This window comes from Ranitomeya variabilis, chromosome 4 (genome assembly GCF_051348905.1).
Source record: "Ranitomeya variabilis isolate aRanVar5 chromosome 4, aRanVar5.hap1, whole genome shotgun sequence".
Lineage (NCBI taxonomy): Eukaryota > Metazoa > Chordata > Amphibia > Anura > Dendrobatidae > Ranitomeya > Ranitomeya variabilis.
Window position 1 is genome coordinate 378,189,731 of NC_135235.1, and position 15,120 is coordinate 378,204,850.

Consider the following 15,120-nt stretch of genomic DNA (forward strand, 5'->3'; position numbering starts at 1 on the left):
GGGGGCTATACCTGAATTGGGGAGAGATATATACACCAGGATAGAGGATATTAGTACAGAATTGACCATATTTTATTGCTTCAATTTTTTTTTCTAATTTCTTCCTACCACAAGGAAGAGTGGTCATAAAGTCAAAGGGCACTTCAACTAAGTATTAGGGTAAGGGTGTGTTTATTTATGCAACCAAATTATTTTACTTCATTTTTCCACCTGAAAAAAAAATCAGTTTGTTTTTCAATTAAATTGTACAGATTCTCTGTAACATTAAAAGGTGGGAACAGTTATGAAAATATTCGTCTTGGTATGAAATTTGATTTAGATGGCAAAAACATGGCACTACCAGGGGTGTGTAGACTTTTTATACCTGTTTAAATAAAAATGGCCATGTTTAGATCTCTCTAAAAAAAAAAAGAAAAAGCGCACTGGAAATCAAAAGGAGGGGCCTGCTGCATTAAGGCTACTTTCACATTTGCGTTTAAATCTGCAGCGTTTAATCCGCAAACGCAAGATCAAGAAAAACGCAACGTTTTCTATCTGCATGCGGTTAACGCATGCGGCATTAAAACGCTGCGTTTACATGCTTTTTTACGCGTTTTCCATGTGTTTGTGTTTTTTTTGAGCATGTTGAAAAAATTTACAGGAGAAAAATCAAGATCACAAGAAACAGCCAATGGGACTACAGAGGGCGTGTATTACGGGATATCTATATATAGACCCTAGGACAGCTGAAATCTTCAGATTTTGCTCCTGTATCCTGTGACAAGATGGATCTTCACATGGAGAGCTTTTACTTCAAACTGGATCTAAGCATCAAGATTTTTCTGGCGTGTGCGTTTTGCTTGGGAGCAACACCGAAACCGTGAAAGACGGAGAAGGACATGGCGTAGGCGTTTTTGGCAACACCCCATTGTAGAACTGCGGGAGAGCCGTGGTGCATATCACACCCTGTATGGTGAGCTCAATGAGAACCCAGAAAAATTCCCGGAATATACAAGGATGTCACAAGACTCTTTCCGGGATTTGCTTGATCGCATCCAAGGAGCCATCCGGAGACAGGACACACAGCTCCGTAGAGCGATTCCACCAGAGGAACGTCTCCTGGTTACCTTAAGGTACGTAATAATTCTAAACAAATGCTAGTCATAATTTTTGCTGGTCTGACATGTATTTTTGGCATTTTTGTAAATTATTTTTTCTTTCTACAGATTTCTTGCAACTGGAGAGAGCTTGTCATCCCTTCATTTCCAGTACCGCCTTGGAATTTCCACCCTGTCCGGAATTGTTTTTGACACCTGCCGGGCTTTATGGACCATTCTCCGTGAAGAATTTATACCCATACCCACGGAGGACATGTGGATGGAAATTGCGGATAAATTTTGGACTGTTTGTGATTTCCCCAACTGTTTGGGTGCGGTGGATGGGAAGCACATCCGGATTATCAAACCAACCAGAACGGGATCACAGTTCTTCAACTACAAGAAATATTTTTCTGTTGTTCTCATGGCAATAGCCGATGCGGACTGTCGCTTCATTGCCGTGGACATTGGTGCTTTTGGCCGTGGCAACGATTCACAGACTTTTAAAAACTCGGATATGGGCCGACGTGTTTATGGCAAAAATTTTAATTTTCCACAGCCACGACCTCTCCCCAACACTCAAGGCCCACTGCTGCCATTTGTAATTGTTGGGGATGAGGCCTTTCAGATGAGTGAAAATCTCCTGAAGCCCTATTCAAGTCGGGACTTGAACCGCACAAAACGGATCTATAACTACAGACTAACCAGGGCCCGCAGAACAGTAGAGTGTGCCTTTGGGATTATGTGTCCAAATGGCGCATTCTAGCAACTGCCATAAATCTAAAAATGGAGACAGTGGATGAGGTGGTAAAAGCCTGTGTGGTTCTCCACAATTTCATTCTGGCTAAGGAGAGACCCACCATAGAACTTGATGAACCTGTTGGAAACCCTTTGCCTGATTACCGTCATCACCCGCTGCGGTCAACAGTTGAAGTAGGCCACATGTGGGACCAATTTGCTGCTTTTTTTCATTCAGACCTCGGACGTGTGGAATGGCAGGACAATATGGTGTGAAATGTCCTGTTGTCTTTGGGTGTTTTACAGTTATTTTCAAAATGTTGATCATGTTGTTTGTTTTAATAAAAAAATTCTGTTTAAGCATTTACACCATGTCTCACATGTATTTTCTTACACACCACTAACGGTTCTTGGGCTGTTGACGTCATTGCGTTATGACTCGGTTCACCAGTTGGTAAGTGAGACAGACTGTGTAGACGATGGCTGTTTGGTGCCATCACATTCTCAGTATTTGTTCATTACTTAACATCAGTATATAAGCCGAGACCAGGAGTGGTTGTTAAATCCAGAGGTGGTGTTTATGTTTTTATTTGATTTTTACTCACATTGAACCACTCCAGGTTTTGGCTTACCAATAGTGATGTTAAATACTGAGCCAATAATGTCAGTGTGACGGAAGCTTCACACAACAGATCAATAGTCATCAAGTCAGGTGTCATAAATAATGAATTCATGATGCATCAATAAGTAGCTCATGAATTTATTTATTCTGACACATGTCCTGGTGAGTATAGATATGCCTTGTATCACCTCTATTGTCCCTTCAATTCGTGTGAAATAGATTTAATGTACAAAGAAGATAAAATGGTGGTAATACAAGGCATTTCTCAACTGTAAAGGTCTGGTGTCATAACTAACGATTTTAAGACACGACCAGTTGAGTATAGTTACAGCTATGTATTCAGCTGTGTATTGCCACCATTTTGTCTTAATTCTGCGACAAAAAGTCACAGACTGAAAATACAAGTGTGTTTTTGGGGGGCAACCTCTTTTCTCTATACCAAACACACACAAACCTTATGTGTTGTACTAACTAACTACTGGAGCTAGGAGGTAGCCCAAAAATAATTGTTTGGCGCATTTTTGAATTTAGCGCACGGTGTGTGTTGCCGGTGACGAAATACACAGTTATCCAAACCTTATTGGGGGACCACAAAAAGAATATTTATTTTAACAATATAAAACCAAAAAAACAAATTAACTGCGCCTGCTTGGGGTTGATTGCCGTAATTGGGGGGTGTGGAGCAGTGAGGGCTGGCTAACTGTTGACGACGCAGGGGTGGCTGGAGAAGGTGCAATAAAACTACTGGGGTCGGGAAATTCAGGGATTGGGCTAGACACATGAGAGGGCAAAGACACACTAGAAGGTTGAGACAAAGCAGACATTACAGACACATTGGGAGGTGAGGGGGGAGGGATAGCTATTGTCTTTTTTGTATTGCCTTTCACTTTTTTGCTTGGCACTGCCGTCCGGGGAGCCTCGTTGGGCTACTGGGTATTGGCCTTGATGTGGTCGCCGACATGTCACGGTCCATCTGTTGTTGTTGTTGCCTTCTAGTGGTGGCGGGTAACGCCAGGGCAGGGTCCGGCATTGGCATTTCTGTGGTGGTTGTGGGTAACAGGCCTGGGTCCGGCATCGGCATTCTTGTGGTGGTGGCGGATAACATGCCTGGGTCCGGCAGCGACATTCTTGTGGTGTGGGCGGGTAACAGGCCTGGGTCCGGCAGCAGCATTCTTGTGGTGGCGGGGAACGGGCCTGGGTCCGGCAGCGGCATTCATGTGGTGGTGGCGGGGAACAACAGGCCAGGGTCCTGCGGCTGCAGCATAGTGGTGGCAGTGGAGGAGGCCCAAGCAGGAGCAGCAGTTGTCATGGTGGTGGCGGTGGGCTGACCCACTGCACTGGGCATGGTGGTGGTGCTGTAATACGGTCCGGCAGTGTTTGGAATGGAGGTGGCCGTGCAGTGGTATGCAGCAGATGTCGGCATAGAGGTAAAGCGTGACAGTGTGGGCACTGGTGGAAATGCCCCCACTGTCTGCTGAAAATACCGACACTGCTGCATAGCCTGCACGTAAGCAGCATTGCAGGCCTGCATAACAGTAATCTGGAGATCGGGACTAAGGTGTTCCGACATGCCCTGTTCAATTTGATTAAAAAAAATGATGTGCTGGCCTCTGGAGGTCGGCTTTCACTTGGGCAAGGGCTGTGGTAACCTCCTGGATACGTGTACTCATATGGCTAATGGCAGTATCCAGTCGGTCACCCATCGCCTTGAGTCCCTCGTGGAAGACCGAGCTCAAGTGCAAAAACTCGGGCATGAGTGACCTGTCCGCGGCTCTCTGCCGCTGCCAGGAGGAGCCCATAAAAAAATTGGCTAGAGGCAGAGGACTGGGGAAGGGGAAGACCTGATGGACCAGCTTCCTGGTCTCCAGGTTGTGTGGCAGGCCCACTTGCTGCAGCGCTGGAGGATGGCTGGGACGGGTCCGTGGCTGACTGATGAAGGACCGCTCCAGAACCTGGGCCAACAGTGGAGCTCCAAGTGCTGTGAAAAAAGATTAAAAAAAAAATTAATACCAAACAGTTACAAAGCGATAACTCCTGTGTTATATACATTGAGATTAAAGCAGAGGTCACACTAGCACTATTTGGACAGAGTTTTACATCAGACTTTGAAAGCCAAAATCAGGAGTACAACAGTATGAAGAAAAGTATAATAAAACCATATGCTCCACTTCTGCATGCATCAACCACACCAGGTTTTGGATTAAAAAAACTGATGTAAAATATGAAGAGACGATGGAGGCGATACAAGCCATATCTATATACAAGGCACATCTATACTCACCAGGACAAGTGTCAGAAAAAATGAATTCAGGAGCCATTTGCATCATGAATTCATTACTTCTGACACCTGACTTGATGACTATACATCTGTTGTGTAGGCTGCCGTCACACTGTCAGTATTTGCTCAGTATTTCACATCACTATTGGTAAGCCAAAACCTGGAGTGGAACTATGTGAGGAAAAGTATTCAAAGAACACGTGCCCCACTTCTGCATGTATCAATCACTCATGGTTTTGGATTTCAAATACTGATTGAACATATAAATGGACGATGGAGGACATACAAGCCACCTGTATACTCACCAGGACAAGTGTCAGGAAAAATGAATTCAGGAGCCATTTGTTTGTGCATCATGAATTCATTACTTCTGACACCTGACTTGATGAGTGTAGATCTGTTGTGTGGGCTGCCGTCGCACTGTCAGTATTTGCTCAGTATTTCACATCACTATTGGTAAGCCAAAACCTGGAGTGGAACTATGTGAGGAAAAGTATTCAAAGAACACGTGCTCCACTTCTGCATGTATCAATCACTCATGGTTTTGGTTTCCAAATACTGATTCAAAATATTGACCAAAAAAATGCTAGCATTAATTACAAAACTTTTTTTAAATTTTTTTTTTTTTAACCAATATACTTACGTTCTTCGTGCAAGGACCGGTCTCAAAAACGCAAGGATGCGGTGGTACTTGTATTTTCGTATCCTTGCTCCAGAACCACTTGGAAGCCGGCTCTCTTGGTGCAGGTCCTTGTTGAAGCGGTCCTTCATCGATCGCCAACGTGTTTTGACTTTTGACACTGTTGACAAAACAAAACATAATAGTTAGGACCAATGCTCTTTTGACCGTGGTCACACAACTGTGTGTGCTGAGACAAAGCAATTACTTTCTATCATACACAGTTGTGTGAGCATGGCCAAGGTATTGACTGCATCACACTGCATTGCGATACTTACCAAATGCAGAACGGACCCGAGCCGGGGCATTGGCCCAGCCATCCCACAACGCTGTGGCCACCTCATTCCAAAGGCGCCGGATCGTTACGTTGTTGGCGTGCAGTGGATCCCGGGTGTCCCACAACGGGACTCGCTCATGGACCAGGGAGATGAGGTGTTCATTCTCGATGAGGTCCTCATCCCGTTCTGGAACCTAAAAACAAAAAGGACATTAATATTGGAGACATTAACATAAGGAAGACAGAAAACAGAAGCAGAGGAATGGCATGAATATTTAAATAAAAAAAAACAATGGTGCTGAAGCAAAAGGGAAAGAAAGAGAGAAGTAGAAAGAAATGAAGATTCAAGAATTGTAAAATGAGGATACAATAAACAGTCAGCCAGGTATACTTACACGCTGCCGCCGTGCCACCCGACCGTGACTACGCTGCTCCTGCCCAGTCTCCTGCCCAGTCTCTTCCGCTGTAGAAGAAGTGGTCTGAAAAAAGGAAAATATACATTGTCATATGTGTAGATGTGACAGTGAATACTTACCAATCTGAGGAGGTGAATACTCACTTCGCTGACATGTTCCCCTTGTGCAGGCCCAGGTGTTTGCTCATCATCATCAGAAGAAGAAGACATTCTGATGTGTGCAGAAAGAAAGAAATGGCAGAAATTAGGACATGTAGAGAAAGAAAATTGAAAAGAAAGGCATTGGATAGGATATACTCACATTGTTCTGAGGCTTGTTTGCTGCTCCAAGGTGTTGTGTGGCGTCTCGTCTGCAAGGCAGTCTGCTGAGTAGTGAACTGCAAATGTCCACTACCTCCCTTTATCACCTTGTATGTGGGGGGTGGCTTATCAGTGTCTAGACTTGTTTTTCTCAATTGAAACGCATGCGTTGAAAAACGCAACCAAATGCATGTGCTTAAAAACGCATGCGTTTACATAGACTACAATGCGTTTTTTCGGCGCAAACCTTGCGCAATCGACCGCATACGTTTCCAGGCGGCAAATTGACGCCTCTAAAGATTACTACATGTTGCATTTCCACGCCCAGACGCAGACGACTAGACGACGCATGCGTCGTCAAATGCGGGAAAACACGAACACACAAAAAAGCATGCGTTTCTAATGTTATTTATAGGAATACAAAACGCATGCGGATATTTGCGGAAGAAACGCTGCGGACACAACCGCAAATGTGAAAGCGGCCTAATAAGTGTGCTTCTGGGAAACATAACTTGAGCAGATAGTTAGGAGTGTCCTATGACACTGGATGCAAAGAGATTAAAAAAAAGAAATAATAAAACTGTACACTGGGCTTGTTCTGAGTATTAATCCTGCAGATACTGTGCATTGTAGGGGAAAGAAATAGCCATTGTAGGAATGATTTTGCAATAAGTGATCATGCCTCATCTATCTATATAATCTTCTAAGGGGTACTTCCGTCTGTTTGTCTGTCTGTAAGGGACAGCCGTCCGCGACCAATCAGCGACAGCCTTAGTCCGGCCGCAAATTGGCCCCACCCTACTCTCCTCAAGTCAGTGCTCCCTCCCTACTCCCCTCCAGTCAGTGCCAGTGTGTCGCCCCATCCCGGACCAACTTTTTACTATAGATGCTGCCTATGCAGCATCAATAGTAAAAAGATATAATGTTAAAAATAATTGAAAAAACCTAACAAATTGCGCTATTCTCACCTTCCGCCGTCCACCGATGCGCGCGATGCTGCCGCCAGCTTCCATTCCCAGTGATGCATTGCGAAATTACCCAGATGACTTAGTGACTTTATCCAGATGACTTTTTTTTTTTTTTTTTTTAACAGGGATATGGTGCCCACACTGCTATATATTATGTGGGCTGTGTTATATACTGAGTGGGCTGTGTTACATACTACATGGGCTGTGTTATATACTGCCTGGCTGCTATATACTGTGTGGGCTGTGTTATATACTGCCTGGCTGCTATATACTATGTGGGCTGTGTTATATACAGCGTGGGCTGTGTTATATACTACGTGGGCTGTATTATATACTGCGTGGGCTGTATTATATACTGCGTGGGCTATGTTATATACTGCGTGGGCTATGTTATATACTGCGTGGGCTATGTTATATACTGCCTGGCTGCTATATACTACGTGGGGTGTGCTATATACTGCCTGGCTGCTATATATTATGTGGGCAGTGTTATATACTGCGTGGGCTGTGTTATATACTACGTGGCCTGTGTTATATACTGCGTGGGCTGTGCTTTATATTACGTGGCCTGTGCTATATATTACGTGAGCTGTGTTATATACTACGTGGCTGCTATATACTACGTGGCTGTCTGTGTTACGTGGGCTGTGCTATATACTATGTGGCTGCTATATACTATGTGGCTAATATATACTACGCGGTTGCTATATACTATGTGGCTGTGCTATATACTACTATGCATATTCTAGAATACCCGATGCGTTAGAATCAGGCCACCATCTAGTAGGCAGCCTGCACAATAAAGTCTTCATTACATCATACAAAGACAGTATGAGGAAAGTCCGCCATCTAAGCTGGCTGCCCATACATGTTAAATGGTCAAACTTTCCTGAAACAGTCTCCTGTAATAGCATTCACAAAAGACTTACTTTGGTAACAGGATCGTATGTGTATGTCCCCTGCGTTGGTGTGAGGTTCATGTTTAGGACAACTTTGGGCATGTGGACAGACAGCACAATACTTTCCACAGTTTTGCCCATGTTCTGCTTGGGACCCACAGTTACATCAAACTTTCCACTTGAAATGTTCTCCTGGAATATTATGTTGTGTTTTACATAGACAGGAATTGAAACCAAGCTAAGAAAAATAAACATAACATATTAGGGGATAAATGATGTTTATTACATTAGGAACATTTTATATCTTCATTGTAAAGCGCAGTGTAATATATTGGCGAAATATAATTCAAATTATTATTATAGTAGTCCTTCACATGCAGGGCCGGCATCTGCCTAGACTGTACAGTGTACAGACTGGATTCCTGCAATCCTTGGAGTTGGCAGAACACAAACAGCGCCACTCTCAAGATCTGTACCCGGCTCCACAACATTTACCCAATGGGCAGTAAGGGAAAGGTATCGCCCCTGTCCATGGTGACTGGTCCACGCATCGGTGGTCAGGTGGACCTTGCTACTGACGGCGTTTAGTAGCACATGTTTAATTTTTCCCTCCACATGGTTTTGCAGGGCAGGGACGGCTTGCCTGCTGAAATAAAAGCAGCTGGGCACGTTGTATTGTGAGACTGCCAATGTCATGAAGTTACGGAAGGTGTCAGTCTCCACCAGCCTGAATGATAGCATTTCAAGGTACAGTAGTTTTGCAATGCCAGCATTCAGAGCCTGTGCTCGGGGGTGGTTTGCCGAGTATGGGCGCCTTTTCTCCCATGCCTGTGCTATCGATGGGCTGGGAGTGTGAGGAGGACTGGGAACGTGGTGCTGCGGGTGGAATTACAGTGGGTCTCTGGACAACAGTGCCAGAGGTTCTTCCATGGCGATCCTGTGAGGAAGCCGAACCAGCTGTGTGTGAGCTGGAGGAAAAGGCTACAACACGAGCTGAAGAGGTGGTAGGTGGCGCTGTAGGTTGGCCTAGGTCTTCAGTGTGTTTTTGTAACTCCACCACGTGCTTGGTCCGCACATGTTTCCACATATTTGTGGTATTGAGGTTGCTGACACTTTTCCCTCTTTTGACTTTCTGATTACACAGCTTGCAATTGACAAAGCAAATGTCATCTGCAACTGTGTCAAAAAAGGACCAGGCACTGCAAGTCTTGGGAGCGCCCGTTTTGGCTTTTGGAAGAGGCATGCTCCTAATGGGTGCCGAAGTGGAGGCTACAGGCAATGCAGTCTTCCCCCTCCCTCTCCCTCCTTTTTGGGCCGTCCGGGGAATCTCTTCCTCAGAGCTGCTCCCACCACCTTCCTGTACCTCACGTCATGATGGGTCAAGGACCTCATCATCTACACTACCCTCTTCCAACAACTGCTTCTCCTGGGTAGTCTCAACAGCACAGTACACACCAGAAAGTGGAACCTGAGTCTCATCATCATCAGATGCATACTGAGGTGTGCTGAACGTAGGCACTGGCCCACTCGCCTCTTCGGATTCTGAGAGACAAAGCTGTTGCGCATCACTGCATACTGCCTCTTCTTCAGTTTCTCGAATGCTGCTTGGCTGGCCCCCTCTTTCCAAGCCAAGAGATTCAGAGAACAGAAGTAGAGATGGCTCCTGTCCTGGGCTCTCTGACTGCCTAGGCAATTTGGCAGGTGGTGAAGAGACAGATGGGTGCTATTCAGTGCTTTGTGCCTGAGACATCCTAATTGAAGTCGATGCGTTAGCTGCCATCCATCCGACAACGGCTTCAATTTGTTCGTCCCGCAGCAGTGGGGTACGGCGAGCTCATACAAAGATGCGCATAAAGGACTGTTCCCTGGTAAAACTGGGGGATGCTGAGTGACTGGTGCCTGCAGCAGGCACAGAATCCCCACGTCCTCTCCCTGCAGAAACTCCACGCCCACGACCACGTGCCTTACTCCCTGCCTTCTTCATCTTGGTAGACTGATAAAGATAGGCAGAAAAGTACTAAGGGCTTAGTGTGCTTATTCCTGAACAGCAGCTAACAGGTATAAGAAACACTAATTTTATAAAGTGTGGACTAGACTTTAATATGAGCTAATGTGGCTTACACAACTGTAAAGTGGAGTGTTTGGTGAACTTTATTAACTTTTTGTTTTTTCACAAAAAGACACTGGATGTGCCCAAAGATGTAAAACCGATTGTATCACAAACTTTTTGAAGCTATTACAATGCAGGAAGGTAACCTACAATGCAATAGATGAGGCTCCAAAAAATAGGCTAATAATCTGGCTGGGGCTGCAGGGCACAAGGCTGCAGAAAGGATCCTCTATGTACTCCTATATAGTGTTTTTCTGCAATCTAGCAAGATACGGATGGAAACCCACTACTAGGATAAGTCAGAAAAAAATGTGCAGCAGGCAGCACTAATTGAAAAAAAGGACAATGGAATAGTTTGAGGCAGTGACGCACGCTGAGCTGACTACAACCAGCTGTGGCTGCAGAACAGGCTACAGCGTGAGCTGAACTCACACACAGACCTTGCAGACAGCCGTGAACAGCGCTGCAAGGCAAAAACTAGGTTCTCACACAGCGGTTGCTAAATTAGCCTGGGTAAAGCACAATGAAGCAAATCGCTATCTCAAACTATCCCTCAGTCAGAACAGCAGCGTCCTGTTCCTAACTGAATTCACAGCAGAGTGAACCCAAAATGGCGGCAGCGGCTTTTATAGTGCATCATGACATCATTTCAGCAGCCAATCACCTCCATGCCCTTACTTACATGCCTAGCATGCATAACAGAATGTGCCCACACTTCTTAGGATTCCTCATTGGCTGAATTAAATGAAACTGGCTTATTGCACTATGGGAACTTCCGATCCCGGTAATCGATATACTGAAAGTATTGGAACTCAGTATCGGAATTCCGATACCGCGAATATCGGCCGATATCCGATATTTGCAGTATCGGAATGCTCAACACTAGTCATCAGGCTTTCCCAATGTTAACTATGGTCACCACCTTAATGCCTCTTTTATAGCAGTCTAGCAGCATGTATACAAGCTCCCAATGTGTACATTCCATAAAATAGCTTTCATCCCTATCCAGCACCTCTTCTATCCCCACAATCATCGTCCTCTTTCTCTACTTCATGTGGATGACGTGTCCCCACAGTGCCCGCAATTGCGCTCCTGCACAGGCATACTGCTCTCTGCCTTCATGAGGGCAGAACAAAGTTCTGTAACGCACATGCATTGACTTTACTTTTGGGTCATAGGCAGCCTTCGGCCTCTCCTGGCACATGCACATTACAGTACTTTGTTCCACCCGCAGCAGAGAGAGAAGTGCGCCTGCAGTGGAGCAAGATTGGGAGACACTGTTTGAATGATGTAGGATGCGTCATTCCCATGAAGCAGGAAAGGAGAATGGCGATTACGATAATAGAGGAGGCACCGAGGAAGACTAGCGACGTCCATTGGACAGGACCATGTGGAGTGGGAAGGGTATAAAAGGTTTTTTTTTTGTTTTTTTTTAAGCTGCGGCTTATTATACAGCTTGCTAGATAGCTGTAAAAGAGGCATTAAAAAGTGGTGGGCATAGTTTATATGGGGAAAACCAGGTCACAGGTTCCTTTAAAATAATATATATACACAAGTGGCTGATGAAATTCTCTGAAAATTGGGTCATTTATTTATTTTTTAACATAAAATATTCCTGGAAATATTCAATGCAACAGAGAGCTGGTTTAACATCTCCAATCCAAAAGTATCAGAGATGAGGTACCTACGTTTGGGAGCTCACACGATAGGACATCAGCCGGAAGTTACCGTCAGGGGGGATAAAGGACAGAACTCGCTCAGCCTCCCAGCGCTTGAATCTGACACAGGGGTGGAAGCTGACGTCATCAAGAAGCCTAGGATTCTGGGAATAAGGTAGAAACATTATCGGACATTACTACCACAATCAACAACACACCTGGCCATGATTTGTACTGACACAGATTTGGGTTTTCACCAAGTTTGCAGCTTCAGTGTTTTTCTATGTTTTAGTTGGATGTTATTAATTACTGAAGGACAATTAAACATTTCATAATTTTCTTAAGCCCATGCCAACATGGCCAATTTGTTTTTTTCATCCTCTTCTTCCAAGAGCCATAACTTTGTGGGATGAGTTGCACTTTTGAATGACACCATTCATTCTATCATGAAGTAGACTAAAAAACTGGAAAAAAAATTCCAAGTGAAGTGAACTAGTGAAGAAAACTGCAATTCTGGCATTGTTGTGGGGTTTTGTTTTTTCTGACAATATGACTCCATCAGTAGAAATACGGTAATGCCAAACTTGTCAAGTTTTATTATTATTATTCTTTTAATATAGTGTCCCATGCCATAATCCAACACTGTGCGACAATTGCTCATCAGTGTGAGCAGTGGCCTGAAGTGACCGCTCATACTGAAGAGCAGGGCAGAATGACTCGCTGCAGTGAGAACAAATGTCACACAGATGGATTAAGGCGTGGGACACTCTTTAGTCTTTCAACTTCGGACAGGTGAGGAATATTGTTTTTTACTTTAGTTTGTTTACTGGGGACAACGGTTTCCAGGGATTCAATTTTACGGTGAGTATAAAGTGATTTTTTTTTTATTATTTATTTTACACTCGATGTAGACAGTGGTGGCTGACTACAACTCTCAACATTGTCCCTTGCTCACGATGATCTTAGCGCAAGCAGTGGACAATTAAGAGAGCTGCGTTCAGCACCCGAATCAGCATGAATAGTACCGCTGATTCCCAGGGGCAGGTATGTGCCACACTGATGACACATGGATGTGTCATTTTGTGGCCCGTGCTGCTCCTAAAAAATGAACATATCAGCAGGGTTTGCCTTGGACACATGGTCCCTGGAAACACACTGACGTGTGCAGACTCATTCACTTGAATGGGTCTACGTGTGAAGGTGTCTTCGGTGCGTGTGAAAACTGTCACATGACAAGGACGTGTGAAGGGGGCCTTACTGTGCATAGTAAACATCACAGTCTCCTTTGAAGCCCAACCACAGGCTGGATTTCAATGAAGCTCTGTTAAGGCATGCACAGAGGTCTTCAATAGACCCCCTGCTGCCAAAGCAACCCATTGTTGCCTATTGAAACCAAGTATGGGCACTCTGGCCACAGCATGGTGCACAATAATGTATCTACACCTTCCCACCTGCTTGTTTTCCCACAATCTTCACCTTCTTTGATTGACTGCTCTGGCTTCAAAGAGCCAGAGAAGGGCGGCGATAGAGGGAAAACAATCAGGTGGGAAGGTGCATTTAAAATGATTGACTCCGCCATGATGCACCGAGGACTGGATTTTGTTTTAACAGTTATTCTGTGCTTTAATGCCATTGTCAGAGGTTGACAGCAGCATTGAACAGGTTATCAACCATGGCAGAGCTAGAATACACCAGTGGCTCAAAGTCTACGTTCACATTTACGGTCGGCGCCGCAGCGTCGCCGCATGCGTCATGCGCCCCTATATTTAACATGGGGGCGCATGGACATGCGTCGCACTTGCGTTTTGCGCCGCATGCGTCCCTGGGGCGCACGCGTCCGGGCGCATTGGACGCAGCAAGTTGCATTTTTGCTGCGACCAAAATCAAACAAAAAAAGGACGCATGCGGCGCAAAACGCAGCGTTGTGCATGCGTTTTTGTTTGCGTTGTGCGCTGCGGCGCACAACGCAAATGTGAACGTAGCCTTATAGGTACATGACGGCCGCAAAAGGAAGTCATTATCTCCTGGGTATGGGGTGGGCTCAGCTTGTGAGCAATAAACCAGTCTCTCCTTGAAGTTCTTGATGAAATGGTAAAGGGTTAATTTAGGAGCATTCTTACAAGCAGCAGTGTACTTGATTTCAAGCACCAGGCACTTTCAAAAAGACCACTCTGCTCTTATCACTGTCAAAAATGATTTGTTCAATTATATCAGCTGCTTTGTCCTCGTTAACACTTCCTCCTGAGCTAATGAGAAGATTACTTAAATTATGTGAGCAGATAATATGTGTCAGGGCTAAATGTGAACATGGTTTTGTTTTTTCTATTGTGATTTAGCTAATTATGTCAAGGAGAAACATGGTTTTTTTTCTAATTCATCTGGACTTCTTTTTTTTTTTTTAAATTCGTTTATCAATCACAAAATAAAACACAGCATAAATATTTGTCCTTGTCATTAGTTTGCGCGGTTACATTTACAGGAGATGAAAAAGGCAGAGCATACCTATGCCAATCATTTCACATAGAAGAACATATATGTAAAGTTAAGGAACAATCAGAACATAAGGTTCTTAAACTACAACCAAACTAAACCTCCAGAACTACTAAGCCGCCACTTAACAATAGCTGAATATTTTTCCCCCATTGCGCAATACTTGCAGAACAAAGGCTAAACCGCGTCTCTATCAATTAGTCAGGTCACAGAGTGAGATGAGAGGTGTTCCATCTATCCCAGATTTTATTGAACTTACCCGGGCAACCCCTGTTTTGATAAAGAGTACGCTCATAGGGGAGAAATGCATTCACCAACTCAATCCAGGACCTAATGGAGGGGGGTGAGTTCCCCATCCACCGCAAAGCTAACAATTTTCTTGCCAAAAAAAGTGTTTCTCGCAGAAAAATCCCCGTATAGTGTTCCCAGGCCTCCTCGTCCCACACTCCAAACAGGCAAACCAAGGGTTCAAGAGGAATCGGAATTGACAGTATTGAAGTTAATAGCGATGTTACCTCCCTCCAAAAGTGAGAAACAATGGGGCACTGCCATATCATATGTATAAAATCAGCGTCGGGTGAGTGGCAACGCAAACATTCCGACGTCAAGT

At 44.7% G+C, this 15,120-nt stretch overlaps 1 protein-coding gene and 1 long non-coding RNA gene across 3 annotated transcripts in view; both read right to left on the minus strand.

The window, feature by feature from the left end:
• Positions 1-15,120, minus strand: part of AP3M1 (adaptor related protein complex 3 subunit mu 1) — a 92,607-nt gene that overhangs the window by 14,986 nt on the left and 62,501 nt on the right. For both annotated transcript variants that reach the window (XM_077250785.1, XM_077250784.1), the window contains exons 6-7: positions 12,051-12,184; positions 8,283-8,490 (exon numbers count right to left, since the gene is read on the minus strand). In XM_077250785.1, coding sequence (XP_077106900.1) covers positions 8,283-8,490; positions 12,051-12,184 — 342 coding nt within the window. The remainder of the gene's footprint in view (positions 1-8,282; positions 8,491-12,050; positions 12,185-15,120) is intronic.
• LOC143764804 (uncharacterized) lies at positions 1,797-6,478 on the minus strand. Its single transcript, XR_013213272.1, has 3 exons — positions 5,672-6,478; positions 5,358-5,514; positions 1,797-4,414 (listed from the first exon to the last, which is right to left on the minus strand). It is a non-coding gene; the product is annotated as an uncharacterized LOC143764804 (long non-coding RNA).